Source organism: Microcaecilia unicolor, chromosome 1 (genome assembly GCF_901765095.1).
Source record: "Microcaecilia unicolor chromosome 1, aMicUni1.1, whole genome shotgun sequence".
Taxonomy (NCBI): domain Eukaryota; kingdom Metazoa; phylum Chordata; class Amphibia; order Gymnophiona; family Siphonopidae; genus Microcaecilia; species Microcaecilia unicolor.
In genome coordinates, this window is record NC_044031.1 from 485,727,334 (window position 1) to 485,744,579 (window position 17,246).

General features: G+C 41.8%; 1 protein-coding gene across 4 annotated transcripts in view; it reads left to right on the forward strand.

Annotated features, from left to right (window-relative positions):
- Nucleotides 1-15,500, forward strand: part of UBE2V2 (ubiquitin conjugating enzyme E2 V2) — a 62,480-nt gene extending 46,980 nt beyond the window's left edge. For all 4 annotated transcript variants that reach the window (XM_030214184.1, XM_030214198.1, XM_030214190.1 and 1 more), the window contains one exon: nucleotides 14,370-15,500. In XM_030214184.1, the coding sequence (XP_030070044.1) occupies nucleotides 14,370-14,516 (147 nt within the window). In that variant the 3' untranslated portion in view covers nucleotides 14,517-15,500. The remainder of the gene's footprint in view (nucleotides 1-14,369) is intronic.
- The last annotated feature ends 1,746 nt before the right edge of the window (nucleotides 15,501-17,246 follow it).

Below are 17,246 nucleotides of genomic sequence, written 5' to 3' on the forward strand. Positions count from 1 at the left end.
ATATTTAGCTTAATTCATTCTCCAAGGATAAGCGGGACAGATGACCACAGATGGATGGCATCACTGATGGAACCCGGCATGGACGGTGCCTAGCATTCTTAAGTACAGTGGTCCAAGTTGAAAGCCGCTATAAATATAGCAACAGATCTTTATACAAGGAAATTAAACAAAAGTGAGAGAAACAGGAAGCCTATATGGTTCTCCAGACAAGTGGCTGAAAAAATAAGGGCAAAAGAGGCTTTGTTCAAGAACAGAAGAACGTAAGAAGAGGATCATGGAAAAGATTACCAGATTAAACTCAAAAAAGTGAAGAGGGAAATATGGCTAGTGAAAATGCAGGTGGAAGAGAAAATGACTAAAGATGTAAAGAGAGGCAACAAGACCTTTTTCAGATTAAGGAGAAAAGATAGGAATGGAATTGTAAGATGAAAAGATGCTGAGAATATCTATCTAGAGTGATGAGGATAAAGCGAACATGCTAAACAAATACTTCTGTTCGTGGAAGAAAATCTGGAGAAGGACTGCAGTCTGCTGCCAAGGGTATATCTGGAATGGAGTGGATATTGCGTCGTTCACTAAAGAAAGCGTTTATAAACAGCTTGAAAATCTGACAGTGGACAAAGCTATGGGACCAGATGGGATACATCCCAGGATACTGAGGGAGCTTAGAGAACTCCTGGTGGGACCTCTCAAGGATGTATTTAATAGATCTTTTGAGACATGGGAGGTTCTGCAGGATTGGAAATTATTTATTTATTTATAACACTTATACCCCGCGCTTTCCCACTTGCTAGCAGGTTCAATACGGCTTACAAAGTACAACAAGTTTACAACGAAACATAGAATGGATACAGCTGTAATATAATGAAGAGGTTGTTGATTTGATGTGGGTAGGTAAGATGGGCAAGGGGGAGGATAGTAGAGGTGGAGGAGTGGGAGGAAGGTGTGCATTGTGATTAGTGAGTTGTTTAGTATGGGAGAATGTATAGGGAGGGGTTGGAAAAAGGATGCGCTTAGGATTAAGTAGGGGAGCATATTCCAGGTTCTGTCAACATAGTCTGATCCGGGTAGCAAATAGTTTGTCAGGTCATTTGTGTAGCTTGTTTGAAGAGGTAGGTTTTTAGCAGCTTCCGTTAGGGCAGAAGGTTATTGACTATTCGAATGGATCTTGGTAAGGCGTTCCAGAGTTGGCTGCCTATAACGGAAAAGATGGATGCGTAATATGTTTTGTGCTTAAGACCTTTGCAGTTGGGAAAATGTAAGTTGAGATAAGATTGAGAAGATTTAGAGCCGTTCGTGGCTGGAAGATCAATCAGATTATACATGCAGCCAGGGGCTTCTCCGTGATGTGGTCCCTCTTCACAAAAGTGGAGACAAGAAAGAAGTGGGAAACTACAGGCTGATAAGCCTCACATTGGTGGTAGGAAAAATAATGGTCTTTGCCGGAGGAAAATATAGTTAACTTTCTAGAAGCCCAGTGGGTTACAGGATCCAAGGTAACATGGCTTTACCAAAGAAAAACCCTACCAATCGAATCTGATTGACTTCTTTGGAATGGGTGACCAAAGAACTGGATAAAGGACGTGCGCTAGATGTAATCTACTTGGATTTCAGCAAACTCTTTGTTATGGTCCCTCACAGAAGACTCCTGAATAAGCTGAGAGGGCTGAACTTAGGACCCAGAGTGGTGACCTGGATTTGGAAATTGGTTGACCAACAGACGATAGAGGGTAGTGGTAAATGGAATTTGTTCAGAGGAAAGAAAAGTGAGAAGTGGAGTGCCTCAGGGGTTGGTTCTGTTTAATATATTTGGGAGTGACATTGCTGAAGGGTTAAAAGAAAAGTTTGCCTTTTTGCTGATGACACGAAGAGTGGATACCCTGGACAGAATAGAAACCATGAGAAAGGATCTCCAAAATTTGGAAGAATGGTCAATGGTCTGGCAGTTAAAATTTAATGCAAAGAAGTGCAGAGTGATATACGTGGGATGCAGAAATCCAAAAGAAATGTACCAGTTATGAGGGGAGAGATTGGAAACCTCAGCTCAGGGGAGGAACCTTGGGGTGATGGTGTCCGAGGATCTTAAGGTAATAAAACAATGTGACAAGGCAGTGGCTGCGGCCAGAAGGATGCTAGGCTGCATAGAGAGGGGTATAATCAGCAGAAAGGAAGTACTGATGCCCCTGTACAAGTTGTTGGTGAGGCCCCACTTGGAGTATTATGTTCAGTTTTGGAGGCCGTATCTTGCTAAGGATGAAAAAAGACTTGAAGCTGTTCAAAGAAAAGTTAACAAAAATGATATGGGGTTTGCGTAGCAAGACATATGAAGAGAAACTTGCTGACTTGGACACGTATACTCTGGAGGAAAGGAGAAACAGGGGTGATATGATACAGATGTTCAATTATTTGAAAGGTATTAATTCACTAACAAACCTTTTTTTCAGAGATGGGAAGGTGGTAGAACTATAGACCATGAATTGAGGTTGAAGGAGGGCCGACTCAGGAATAATGTCAGGAAGTATTTTTTCACTGAGAGGGTGGTAGATACATGGATTGTCCTCCTGCAGGAGGTGATGGAGATGAAAACGATAACTGAATTCAAAAATGAGTGGGATAAACGGAAAGGAATCCTGTTTAGAAAGAATGGATCCAAAGACACTTAGCGGAGATTAGGTGGCAACACAGGTAATTGGGAAGGCAAGTCAGTAATGGGAAAACTTCTCCAGTCTGTGCCCTGATCGTGGATTCAGCTTCAGAAGTTGTAGAACAAGGCCAGTGCTGGGCAGATTTCTATGGTCTGTGACCTGATCATGGCTGAATAGATTTGAATGGGCTGGAGTGGAGCTTTTCAGGGGTTTCAATGACAACTTCAGAAGTTTTAGAACAAGGAAAGTGCTGGGCAGACTACTGTGGTCTGTGCCCTGAAAATGGTAAGGACAAATCAAGATCAGGTATACACATGAAGTATCACATCATAGCTTATTTAATGAGTTTATCTTGTTGGGCAGACTGGATGGTCTGTACAGGTGTTTATCTGTCGTCATCTACTGTATGTTACTACATTTACATCATCACATTACCACCACCATGTTTGACTATTGGTATGATGCACTTACTATGGAAAGCTGTATTTGCTTTATACCAGACATAGTTAGACCTATGTTGTCAAGAGTTCCATTTTTCATTTGAACATTATTCCAAAAGGCTTGGGGATCATCCAGGTGTGGTTTTACAAATGTGAGATGAGCATTGATGATACTCTTTGATTACAGCAGTTTCTGCTTTGCTACTGTCCCATGAATCCCACTGCTGCCCAGTCTTTCTTATTGTAGAATCAGGCACGCTGACCTTAAGTAAGAGGCTAGAGAGAGGCCTGCAGTTCTTTGGATGTTCCGCTTGGATGTTTTGTGACTTCTTGGATGAGCTGTCGCTGCACCCTTGAAGTAATTTTGGCTGGCAGGCCGGAGGGCCAGTCCTGGGAAGGTTCACCCAATCTTTTTCATTTGGAGATAGCTCTCGCTGTGGTTTGATGGCAACTCAGAACTTTAGAATTGGCTTTATAACCCTTTCCAGACAGATATAACAATTTATTTTCTTCATCTCTTATGGAATTTCCTTTGATTATGAGCATAGCATTTTGTAGAAACGTTGTAGTGACTATTTCACTCTCATGGTAAGGTTGAATAGATAGTGAGGTTTAAATTCAACAGGGCTGGCTGCAATCAAGCTATGTTTAATCAGCTGAATCTGTAAGTTAAATTTGGTTAAGGGGGCAGTGGTGTTGGGTAACACATGGGTGTTGGATAACTTTACACCTTAAATACCATGTAATTGAAGTTGTGATTTAAAAACTGTGTTGTATACTCAAGTTCTCTTTGTGTAATAATATTTTTTGCTTAAAGATCAGAAACCATTCAGTGTACTATATATGCAATTATAGGGGAAATTAGAGGGGGGGGGGGGGGTGTTCCCAGATATGAATGGGGAACCAGAAGGTATTCCATATACTTTGTGGTTCCAAGGAAGGAAGGTACCTTTTCATCCTATTTTGGACCTCAAGGGGATGAATAGCACTTTAAAAATTCCTCACTTCAAGATGAAGCCTCTATAATCGGTCATTGCAGCTTTCCTGCCAGGGGAAATTCCTGATGGCCCTGTATCTCAAAGAAGTTTACCTTCAGATTGTGATTTGGCCACTGCATCAAAGATTCTTGAAATTTGTGATTCTAGGAAAACATTTCAAATTTCAGGCCATGCCCTTAGGTTTTGCAACAATTCCAAGAACCTTCTTGCGAAAAATGGGAAGTAATTACTCTCCCATTTTCATAAACTTGTGGTGCCAGAGGTCAGAGCTGGCCAAGGGTAAGCAAAGTGGTGGCAGTGGAAAGGCGAACTCCTCCTCTTCCCCTCCCTTTGCTTGGCCTCCAGCATCTCCCCCATGCATCCAAGGTGTCCAGCATGACTCTCCTCCCCCTCCTCCACAAGGTGTTCAGCATCTTATCAACTTTCCCTGGGATGGTGATGTGATAGACAACATCTGTAGAAGATGCATTGCGTCTAGCGCAGGGCCTTGAGCAACTGTATATGTTCAAGATCCCCAGCTCCACTGAACTTCTGTTTCTAGAGGAGGTGGAACCTTTCAGGCCTTGAGCATTTGTAGTTGCCCAAGACCCTGCAGCAGTTGTGATACATCCTCTTTTTTAAAATTATGTTTATTGAGGTGGTGTTAAATAAGAACAGTGGTACAAAAAGCAAACAGTAGAAATGACAGAATAAACCATTAAGTAATATATCTGTTTCAGCAAGGATAGTAAAATACAAGGTAAATGTAAGTTTTGCTGCCTCCTGAAGATTGAGGCTTATAAAATTGACACCATTTTGTAAGTAGAAACCCCACAGAAACTTCATTCATATCTGTATTCTTTCCACATTCATCCTTCTATTTGCACTACATCTTATACCCATTGTGATCATGGTGTGAGTCATGTGAATAAAAGTGGTCTATTGGTCATCTCAGAGGGATTCCTGCTGTAAATAGGATAAACTGGTGTGGGGCACAAGATAAAATAGAGGGAGAGTCAGCGTCTGACTGTCTAGGTGACAGGAGGTGGAAATGCTCCCACAGCGCCTTGTAGCACATTGATTCCAATTTTGTTTTGTGTTTGTGTGAGCTTTGAAGGAGGCCATATCAAACATTCTGGCCTTCAGTTCTTGATATTGTGATTCCAAAGGTGACATCCAATAATGAAGATTTTTTTGTTTTGGCTAACAGAATAGTAGTATAAAACAATTTGCACTCCTCTTCCAGGGATATCGCCCAGTAAAAGCCATTCAGTGGTGCAGTGGTGTGTTATAATGCCCATTCTAGTGTAGTCAGTCTCATTCCAGATTTTCAGTTTAGTACAGTCCAATAAAGACAGTATCAGGGTACCCTGGGTGGTATGACATCTGAGGCAAGTGATGTGTCTTCTATAGATGCTGTTGTCACCACCTCGGGGAAGGGAGGTAAGGTGCTTGCAGTAGAGGAAGAGAAGGAAGGAGAGAGATGCTGGAGACCACAGTGGGGGAGGATGGGGGGAGAGATGCTGAAGACAATGCTGTACCTGCTGTCCTAGGTAAGTGGGCTGGCCCTGAGCTCCTGTCCCTCTGCAGATTTAGTGAAGGTGGCACTTGACAGGAAAATGTTGGTGGGGCCACGCTCCATGTGCTGCTACCATCCCCTCCCCTCATTCTGATGCCTGTTCCCCCCATCGCCCCAACGTGCCTATGTACACATACACTGATGCTTCTCCACTGCAGCATATTCTTCCTCCATTGCCTCAGTAGAAACAGAGTTTGTAAGTCGTCTGGAAACAGGAAAATACCTGCGGTATTTGACTGTAACTTACATTGAGCTACAGCTGGAAAAGGCATGAGCGAAATCCAAAATCCCATCCCATCCCTTACCTCGAACAAACCCTTAAATACTGCCTGCCTCCCCCCTGCATACATTCAAGTCTTATATTCTTCAAATTGTCCCTTTGCCCCTGATATACACACATTACATTGGCCATACTTCACTGCTACATAGCTGCATACAGGAAATGTCCCCTTTTTTAAAAAATGTATAACGATCAGCTAATGGTAGCATATCTCTCTATATAAAAGGCACCACCAACGTTCTATGAAGCCTCCAGCCGGAAGTGTGAAGGGGGAGAGATATCCGGTTTCCCTATGAGTGTCTGCTCCGCCCTCTCTGTAACACAAACAGTCAGTGAAGGAAAACCAGCAAAGCACGAAATCAAATCGCTCTCTCTGTAACAGTGAAGGACTCAGAGGGGGGAGGGGAGAGAGGGCAGAAGGCAGGGACACACACACTCCCACAAGCACACAGAAGAAATCCTTGCTAGCCCCTGTTTCATTTGCATCAGAAACGGGGCTTCTTTACTAGTAATTTAATGTTACTTCAAGTTTGTTTTGTTACCTAATTGTTTTAGTTTTATGTTTGCTTCTCATTGCTTTACAAGTTTGCAGACTTGGGTGTTACATGTAAATATTTCATAAATAAAACTTTTGTCTAAGCACAGGATCTGATCTATAAGGTGAAGACAATTTCTTCTTAGTCTATTGGCTGAGTTTGGAATACTCTATAATACAAATGGATACTGCCACACCAGCCAACCTCATCAGAGAGATGAGGCCAAAACAGAAAGATTACATCCGCTGCTAAAAAAATATATATATATATCATGAATGCAATTGGGTAAATCATGGCTGGGTTAGTCTGTTCCTTACAAAATGGAACAGGTGACATCTTGCGGGTTTTCTCCCATACCTTTTGAAGCATAATATTGCTTTTTTAAATTTTTTTCAAATTAGCGCTTTATTAAAGCTTAATCTTACAAAATAGAAGCAACAATGCAACAATCATGAAGAAGATTACTAAACATCCAATAACCGTCCATGAGCAGTAAAGTAAAAATTGGCTCATATAAGCATAAATCCCCCCTTCTTCCCTAAACAATCCCCCCCCCAAGCAAACCAACTACTTAGTGGGTAGAGAAGAGTACATAGGGGTCCCAGATGCGAGAATAGGTTAATATTTGTCCGCTAAGCAGAGCTGTTAGTTTAGACATCAAATGAATATGAGCTAATTTCCGCAAAACAGCTCCAAGTCCCGGTAAGGTAGGCTTCTTCCAGGCTGCAGCAAGTATCAACTTACTACAAACACATGTGAAACTAGCTGATGAATTGCCACCTTCACACCTCGTGGTCTGAAATGCAGGAGACAGTGTTCCAGCCTCAGGGGGTATGTAATTTTGGTGAGAGAGAAAACAAATTTCAGAAGATTAGTCCAGAATTCCTGTGCTTGAGGACATGACCACCAGATGTGGCCCATGTCTCCCACTTTACCGCACTGATGCCAGCACAGTGGAGACCCTGATGGAAATACAGCAGCCAAGCGCTTAGGAGTGTAATACCAACTATATAAAATTTTGTACCCATTTTCCATCAGAGCACTAGATACAGATACTTTAAGAAGTGATTTGAATACTCGTTCCTACTGTGAATATTCATGAAACTCCTAGAACAGACTCCCATTTAAGAAGGTAGTACATAACAGGTTTAGCATATGAAAGGGAGGCTCTGTACAATTGGGAAATCCCTTCCCTACCTTCTCCTCCCACCATCGCCCGCTCTAGTTGGGATTCTACCAACCCCAACTCACTTTGCGTTCTTCTGATAATGAAGTCTCGCACTTGATGATAAAAACATTAGATGCCAGAAACCCATACTCCTCTTGTAGATCAGAGAAAGAGAGCAATTCTCCCTCCTCCCAGATCTGTCCCAACTCACACAAGCCTAGACACTCCCACACCCAATAGCAAGGATTCAGTGATCCTGGAACAAACTGTGGAGCATATTGGATGCTCGCATTTAAAAAATATACCCTGCCGGGAAAGAATTTCCCCCCAACTGCCCTCCAGATTAATAGGGATCCCTGGATAAGCTGCAGAACCTTTCCAATCACTTTACACAACAGACAGTCGGGGAGCCACGGGACGGCCTTCAACGGGTATGAGGGAAGCCAGCCCTGTTCTAAGGATTTCCATATCTTATCACCTCCCTGTATCCACTGTGCTAAGATACGAAGATGCGCAGCACGATAATATTCGAAAATGAAAGGAACACCCATTCCCCCCGGGCTCTCATTTGATACATCACTGCTCTCCGCACACGAGGTGGTCTCTTTTTCCAGATGAAAGAGAAGATTCTACTTTGTAGGCCTCGAAAGAACTTATCTGGTAGGATGATAGGAAGCGCCATAAATAAGTATAGTAATTTAGGCAGTAAATCATCTTTATTGCATTGATACGCCCTAACCAAGAAATCGTTAGTCCCTCCCAATGATCAAGCTCCAAAAATAGCTCGCAAATTTTACCTGGAAAATTAGCCTCATATAGATTTTGCAACCAACTGGTCAAATTGACACCTAAAAATCGGATATGTCCCGAAGCCCAACGAAAGGGGAACCTTGTCTCTAGCAAAAGTTTTTGTTTGTTCAGGATGGAGATATTAAGCGCTTCTGATTTGCTCATGTTGACCTTAAATCCCGAGATTTGGCTGTATTCATGCAGCAGCGAAGTCACTACTGGAAAGGAAAGTGATGGGATCTGAAAGGGAGAGTAATATGTCATCCGCAAATAAAAGAATCTTAGATTCAATTGTCCCCCTGCGCAGGCCATGGATATCTGGATATGCCCGGATTAGGATAGCCAAAGGCTCGATGGCCAACGCAAATAGAAGTGGGGACAAGGCACATCCCTGTCTTGTACCCCGAAACAACCGGAAAGCAGAGAAACGCTGACCGTTAACCCGGACCGAAGCATATGGGTTGGTATAAATAAGCCGATGCCAGTGCATAAAACTACCCAAAATCACTATCTAAAACTTCAAACAAAAACGGCCAGTGAACCCTATGAAACGCTTTTTCAGCGTCCAGCGATAATAGACAAAGAGAAACTCCTTCCATGTCCCCTGCATGAACAATAAGAAGCAGTCTACGGATATTATCAAACGTCTAATGACCCTGGACAAAACCAGCCTGATCTTCATGAATTAGAAGTGGGAGATGCATCTGCAGGCGCAAAACTAATATTTTGGTTAAATTTTTTTTTTAATCATTTATAAATTTTCATTTTACAAGGGTCACTTGCAAACAGTAATACAGAGATGACTGTACATTAATACAATATTAGAGGAAAACAATCTCAGCTAGATAAATGGATTATATACAATCTTTCTCTTTCTTAGACCACAAAATAAATAGGGAGAGTGAAACAAGACAAGGAGATCAATTAAACAACAGTAAACAAAGAAAACGTGGTATTAACCTGATTATCCTCAGTTATTATTTATCTGAATCATTATTCCACATTGATCGTCTGGTTGGCTTCTTCAAACCCAAGACGGTGTATATAGTCAATTAATTTAGTTGGAAACATACTTATTGTCCAATATTAGTGGAAATAATACACCTGATTTCATTTTTTTCTCTTTTAAAACCAGAAATTATTTAACAATACAAACACTTGAATCTCTAATCCAATTCCCACTGATTAAGGTAATCCCAGTTTCACAGGCTTCACTCCTTTTGAATTAATATACTAAGAGGAATCATTTCAGAGGAAAAAACTTTAGGAGTCATACCCGGAACTCTGGGAAAACAACAATCTCGATATTAATCATCTGTAATAATATTCATTTTGTTCAAATTTTTCTGGTCTATTATCATTTTCAAAATCTTAACCATTTCCTACTCCTGTAGCACTTCATTTGCTGTATCAATTTTTCATTCTCAAAGGATTCAATTATCCATGTGGCTCACTAATAAGATTATATCTGAAGCAAAATTATTTACTACCACCGTTAGGTCCTGTAGCGCCTTCCAGATGATATTCAATGTAACCTCCACGGGAGCCAAAAACTCCAAGCTGATAGCTCTTACGGGTTTAGGAGTGGCACTGCCGACACAGGTTCAGCTGTAAACGACTTCCGTTTCAGCATACACTCCTAACTCACTCCTCCACTCCTTTGGACATGGTGGTTAAATGACTCTGGAGTGATGAAGTTGTTACCAGGTCCAAGAGCATCGATGCTCCTTCGCCGGCGCTAATCAAAGGATTCATCAACCGAGTCATCTGTGGGCAGCTTGTCGTGCAGCGGTCCCACACTTGCTGCACAGGGGACAAAACGCTGGTCATCGGCGGCTGACCCTCCATTGTCCCCTTCCTCTCAGTTAAGGTAACTGCAAATGCAGAGAGGAAATTTCAAGTAAACAAAGACAGAACTTCAGAGGACAGCTGGGTCGTTGAGAGTATGAGCTACAGGTCACCATCTTTCCACTCTCCCTAGTTTGGGACACTCTTTGTCTGGTTTCTCCTCAGAGGCCTGTCTGATATGGGTAACCCTTCAGCATAGCCCTCTGAGTCATTGAAACACCGAAGCCCCTCCACCACTACAAGGTGGTGTCCCTTCAGAGGGGTTGGTTAAAATTTTATAATCAACCCCCAGTAGGGAAATAGGACGATAAGAGCTACAAAGTTGAGAATTTTTCCAGGCTTCAGTAATAGTGTAATGGTCGCCAACTTCCAAGACTCAGGGAGCCGACGGCCATCAATAAAAGAGTTAAACACTTTCAGCAGCAAGGGGGCCAAAAGTTTGCCAAAAACTCTGTAAAATTTGTTCGTGAAGCCATCGGGACCCGGGGCCTTACCAGCAGCCAGTTCGCGAATCGCATACAAAATCTCATCTACCTCAATGGGCCTGGATAGACGCTGTTGCACAGTAACGGGTAAGCTTGGTAAAGCCACCCGATCTAGATAGGTGGAGATGACAGACTTTGACGGGTCAGTATCTGGAGTGTAGAGCTGAGTGTAATATTCCCGAAACTGGCGCTGCAGATAGGCCGGGTCTGACCACACCTTACCAGTGTCATCTCTAAGGCTAGGAATATAAGTTCGACCTCGCCGCTGCTTAAGCTTATGAGCCAAAAGCTTACTAGCTTTATTGCCAAATTCAAAATGAGATTGACGCACCCGCTGAAGTTGCTCTGCAACCTCAGCTACCTGTAGCTCATACAACTCTTGTTGAATGTGGTGTGCCTGATCTACCAAATGTGGAGCAGGTCCAGAGGCTTGTTGGCCTATCTGGCGCTCCACCTCCACTAATCACTTACGAAGCAAATCCTCCGTTTGATGCTTTTCCCTCTGCACATGTACCCTCAATGCAATAAAATGACCCCGCATAACTGCTTTAAAGCCATCCCATAAAACATCTGGCATAACCTCACCAGTATCATTAAGTTGAATATATTCTTTAATCAAGTTCTCTAGTTGAAGAATATAGGGCACGTCCATCAACAGCAAATCATCCAGACACCAATCAAATAAGCTCTAGGCATCGCTAATGAACGAAGCTGCAATAACACCGGACTGTGGTCGGACCATGAACAGGGCAAAATTTGATGACTCTGCACCACCCTAGGCAAAGAGTAATCCCTCATCCAAAATCAATGTGGGAGAAAGATTTATGAACTGAAGAAAAATAAGTAAAAATTTTACTTGAGGGATTGGCCAAACGCCATAGGTCCATTACCTGCCACTTAGCAAAAAAGGCATTTAGCGATACACGATCTCGCTGCGCATATTGGGCTATCCCTGAAGAGTTATCCAGGCGAGGATCTATAGTCAAGTTAAAATCACCCCCTATCAGCAGAAATCCCACCTTATGTTTTAGCAATAGTTGATCTAATTGGTGAAAAAAGTTTTCATGGTCTGCATTGGGCCCATAAACATTTACTAGGGTGTATTTGGAAATCCCCAAAGAGAAAACTACTAATAAAAACCAGCCTCCTGGATCCCAAATCACTTTCTCAATCTGCCAAGGGTGGGAATTATTAAAGGCAATCATGACCCCTTTAGTTTTAGATCCCTCCCTGATCAGAGGCAAAATATATCAAAGGAAATTTGGAATGCTGACACAGGTATTCGTGCACTGGTCTCAAATGTGTCTCCTGAATCAAGGCGACATCCACCTTTAGTCGAATTAACACTCTGAATAGGAGTTGTAGTTTCATAGGAGTATTCAGCCCCCTTACATTCAGGAGCACTAATGATACATCTGACATCTAAATATAAGAGTAATGGATAGCAAAAATGACAAACACTTCAGATTTTACCGTCCACCCTCTAGCCCCATCCACAGACCACCTCTCCTTCCTCCTCCCCGGCTCTAATCTTACTCTAAACACAACTTCCCTTCTCACCCCTCCCCCAATATCCCCCTCCCTTCCACCAACCTCGTGTCATACCAGGATCCTCCTCCCACCAGAGAAGAGGCCTCTGATAGAGAAAGTGAAGCCCAACTCCCATTCCCCTCCCCCCGACCAAAGATATAGAGAGCATACATTTAAAACTTCCTCAAACATCATCCATATCCAAACATAACAATATAGAAAGCAGGCTCCGCCACCCAGCCCATGAAACAGCAAAACAAGATCAACAAGCAAAATATATCAGAAAATACATCTTAGAGTAATTAGACATATCATGGGAGTTTGCTCGCAGACTGCTGGCATTGCAGACACTTGTGGCCCTTCTCCACTCACTGCCATCTTGGGCAAGCCGAAACAGCCAGGGTGGATTTCTGCTTGTTAGGGGTCACCAAAGAAGTAACCATCTCCCTCCGACAGGATCTCACGGGCTTCGGCCATAGATTTAATTTGGTGCATGTGCCCATCTTTATAAAACACCAGGGCAAATGGGTGGCGCCAATGATACCGAATGTCCATTTCTCGCAATTTCGCAGTGACAGGCTTTAGCTCCTCTTGATGTTTTAGGATGGCTGAAGCTAGGTCTTGATAGATTTCCACAGAATATGTGTCCCACTGAAAATTAGGCATCTTCCTAGCTGCTTGCAGCACTCGCTCTTTAAGTTTGTAATCCTGGAAGCATGCAATGATATCCTTTGATAGATTATTTCTTACAGGTCCCATAGCTCTATGCGCCCGTTCCAGGAGAACCGCAGTAGACTCTACTGGTGTGCCAGCCTCCGTAAGCAGCGAGCTCACCAAACGCTGCACCACCACCTTGCAATCTAGATAAGCAGGGACTTCAGGCAGGCGAAAAACGTAAATTACGCCATCGCCCTTGATTCTCAAGGTCTTCAAGTTTATCAGGTAGTCGCTGGTGCCCAGAGCGAAGGTCCGTGACCTGCTGATCCAAGGAGCCCACCACCTCCACATGCTCTTCAAAACGCCCCTCCATCTCTTCAAGGCGGTTGCCTAGATCACGTATCCCCCCCCCCCCCTCAGGTCAGCACCCAGTGATGCCAAGTCGGATCGAACCCCTTTCAGGTCCATCCGAATCTCTTTTAGCCAATCGCGCAGCTCGGGAATCTGTAACACCTCTCCTTTTTCAGCATCTTCCCTGGCGAGAAACATGTCTCGGAGAGAAAGATAAGGCATGCTGTGAGGAGCGCGCATCCTCCGCCATCGGGCCTGCCACGCGGTTCGCAGTAGCGTTATTTGTATACGCAAACTGTGAGAGATCTGCTTTCATACTCATCTCTATCCATGGGGAAGCCTCACACCAGTTAAAATCCCCTCACATGACTCGCCAGTTACTGCAAATGATGGGGATTCGTCGCTAATTTTTTGTCAGGGTGAGTGGGAGCTTTCTCCTTAAGCAGCCATGCAGCCTGGTGATGTCACTTCCTCCGAAATTTTCCTCTTTTCCCCACCTTACCCTTTTATTTAGACATCCCCCAACACCTCTCTACACTCACAACAACATCCCCTTGCACTCTCACATACCCCTTCCCTTTCTGCACTTATACTAGGTATGCTAAGTATCGCTTCCCTGAGCTCATCTCTCCCCTCCCCCCCTCACTGGTGCTGAGAGGATTTGTGCTACCCTCCACACAGTGCCATACTTGTGTACTTGTTCACTCTAGCCACTCACTCAGTGAAACATACCTTTGCACTGCTTATGGCATGCACTTTTCAAATAGTTTTAAATTTAAAATCTCAAAAATGTAATAAGTGCTGAAGAATGATCAAGCTGTACTAGCTCTGTCTCTTCCTTTATGGCTTTAAAGTTGCACATTAGTAGCTGTAAGATTTGAATGTACCATCCAGAGTTTATGATCTCATCACTTTGTATAAAAACAAATGTGGAATAACAATTTTGTTAGTCTATTTCTTGATCTTGGTACAGAGATCTGTACTTGTGTGTGTTTAGATAACTAAAACTTGGATAATTTTATGGATATTATGTCATACTTATTAATTTTGGTCCATATTTTATCTTTTTTTTTCCTCCAAACAGGTGGATGCACGAGGCATACCAGTGTTAGCAAAGTGGCAAAATTCTTATAGCATTAAAGTTATACTTCAAGAACTAAGGCGTCTAATGATGTCCAAAGACAATATGAAGCTTCCACAACCCCCAGAAGGACAAACATATAACAATTAATTGTAGTTGATTTTCAAACTTCTGTCTTAAATACCTTTTTCTTGTGTTTATGGCTTGATAAAATTTCACAGTGCAGAGAAGCCACACCAGAATTCTTGCCTGTGTATGTGACCTTGGACATTAAGAGTACAAAAATATATATGCACATTCACATATGCATATGTGTGCATATATATTACATATGCTATTTTTGGGCACTATTGGGAGATGATGTGGTGGCACAATTATTTTTTCTTTTATCAAGGCACTGTCATTTAAGCCTAAGCCCTGAATTAGCCTAATAAAACTGAGTATTTCAAGATGAAAGCATGACATGAAATATCAGGTTGCTGTGGATATTGTATTTCACAAAATGAATCTGTTAAGAAGGATACAAATGTAAATGGTATGCTTTCTCCATCTTGCTTAGTGAAAGAGCTGCCGTTTTAATTATGTTGCTGAAAGTAGCAGGTACAGTGAATACTTGTTTATTTTGTTTAATAATTTTTGCAGAGGTGTGGGTGCTGACTACTAGCAGTTTCACAAGGTATGGTCAGGATTGTTTTGATACCTGTATTTATAAACTGGGGGGGATGGATTTCTGTTGAGCAGCTCCTGTGTGTTACATGTGATAGACATGGCAAATATTTGTTTACAGTCTTTGTTATAAGAAACCATGCAATTTAAGTTTTAGCAAAACAAAAAAAGAGAAGTAGGTGTATGGATATGTGATTCTGAGATTAAAGTTAGTCTTAAAATGTAAATAAAATGTGGAAAGCCTATTCTAGAGCTGTGCCATTTCTGTAAAACTTGTGCAGTCATACAGTGTTGCTAATTTTATCCTTTAGTTTTTTAATTTTTCCTGCACTTATCTTTTTTGATAGTAGAAGTTACTGGGTATGACAAAGAACCAGGTCTGTACAGTATCATATGTCAGGTTATTTCATATATCACTTTTTTTCATGTCAGGTTATTTTTCAAAATTACATTCTCTGTTAAAGCACATGTAATAAGGTGTTTGTGTTTCTTAAGATAGAATTTCGCTTTGTAAAATCTTTTTTTTTTTTTTTAAGAAAGTGAAAAATGTGCCTGTATACTTAGCAGAATACAGAATTAAGTTAATGGATATTTAGAGCCCTGTTTACTAAGGTGTACTAAAAACGTTAGTGCACCCTTAGCGCAGGTTAGTAAACAGGGCCCTTAGCTGCCCATGTAGCTCCTTGCCTGGGAGAACAAAATGGAGCCGGTCTTGCTTTTACTCCATTGTATATAGGGAGATTTAGGGTTGTGGTTTTTTTTTTTTTTTAGGGAGCTCAGTTGTGAAATCGGAACTATATGTCCCTATACGCATTATAGTTAAACCAGAACAGACTTGGTTTGTCTGCCGGATGTGAAGCTATTGGGGGTAAATTATTATTATTATTTAGCAACTTGACCATGCAGAACAGCATTTACATACTTGCATTTGTACAGTTGGCCCATGTATAAAAGTATGGGCTTAGACTTAACTTATCTACATGTTTGTTATATAGGTGTTCCAGGGGGTTGAGGATAAGGGGGCAGAGGATGGCGTGGGTGGGGCCAGGATATGTATTTATACATGTGGGTTTTTAAAAAATAAAATACATGCACATATGCTCATTACTACTGGCACATACACGGTTACTTCTGACTTGGACTAGATGTAACCGTGTACAAGTTTTCTGGCAGGTTAATTTTATATAGGGTCATAGGTACATATATTGTCTTTATGAAATAAGTCAAATATGTTGCTGCTATTTGGGTTTCTGCTAGGTACTTGTGACCTGGATTGGCCACTGTTGAAAACAGGATACTGGGCTATGTAGACCAGTGTTTCCAAAGTCTGTCCTGGAGTACCCTCTTGCCAGTCGGGTTTTCAGGATGAATATGCATGCATGAAAGAGATTTGCATATAATGGAGAAAGTGTATGCAAATCAATCTAGTGCATGTTCATTGCGGATATCCTAAAAACCTGACTGGCGAGGGGGTACTCCAGGACAGACTTGGGAAACACGGAGAGACCATTGGTCTGACCCAGTATGGCTATTCTTATGTTATTTGTCCTCCCTGCATAGGCGCCCTGGTATAAAATTATCTTCTAAATAGCCATCCTATATTTATCAGGTTAGCTTGAGAAGCCAATATTTTCATTACATAATATTGGCACTTGTTATTACATTACATGCCAACTTTATACTGCTGACAACAAACTTACTATAGTATGTAAAAAAATTGCATTGATATCCAAAATTTTGTTAAAGTAAATACCAGTTTACCAGATCACCTATTTCAAACTTGATAAATGCAATTTTTAGCTAGTAAATATATAGCTTTAATAGTAGGGGAAACTAAAATTGTATATGAAAAATTTCTCTACAGATAGTTACAACTCTGGCAACAGCAATGCAAGCGTTTGGTATTGCCTAGACATTTGGAGGAATTTTCTTAAAAAAAAAAAAATGCAAACAAAACAATGTTGGAGGGGGTGGGAGTTCAGACTCCAAAGGCTCTTATTGTACGTGTCAGTGTTTTTTGTCTTGAGATTTATTCAAGATGATTAGTCTACCTGGTTGTGCCAATACATTCTTCTGCGTTTCTGGAAGAATATGGATCATGGAGATTTGAGATGCCATGACCCACCAGAATTCTGTCTTATATCCTGGAAAATCATATACAGCAAGAGTTTAATATCATTTGTAAATCTTTTTAATTGGATTGAAGAAGAGCCT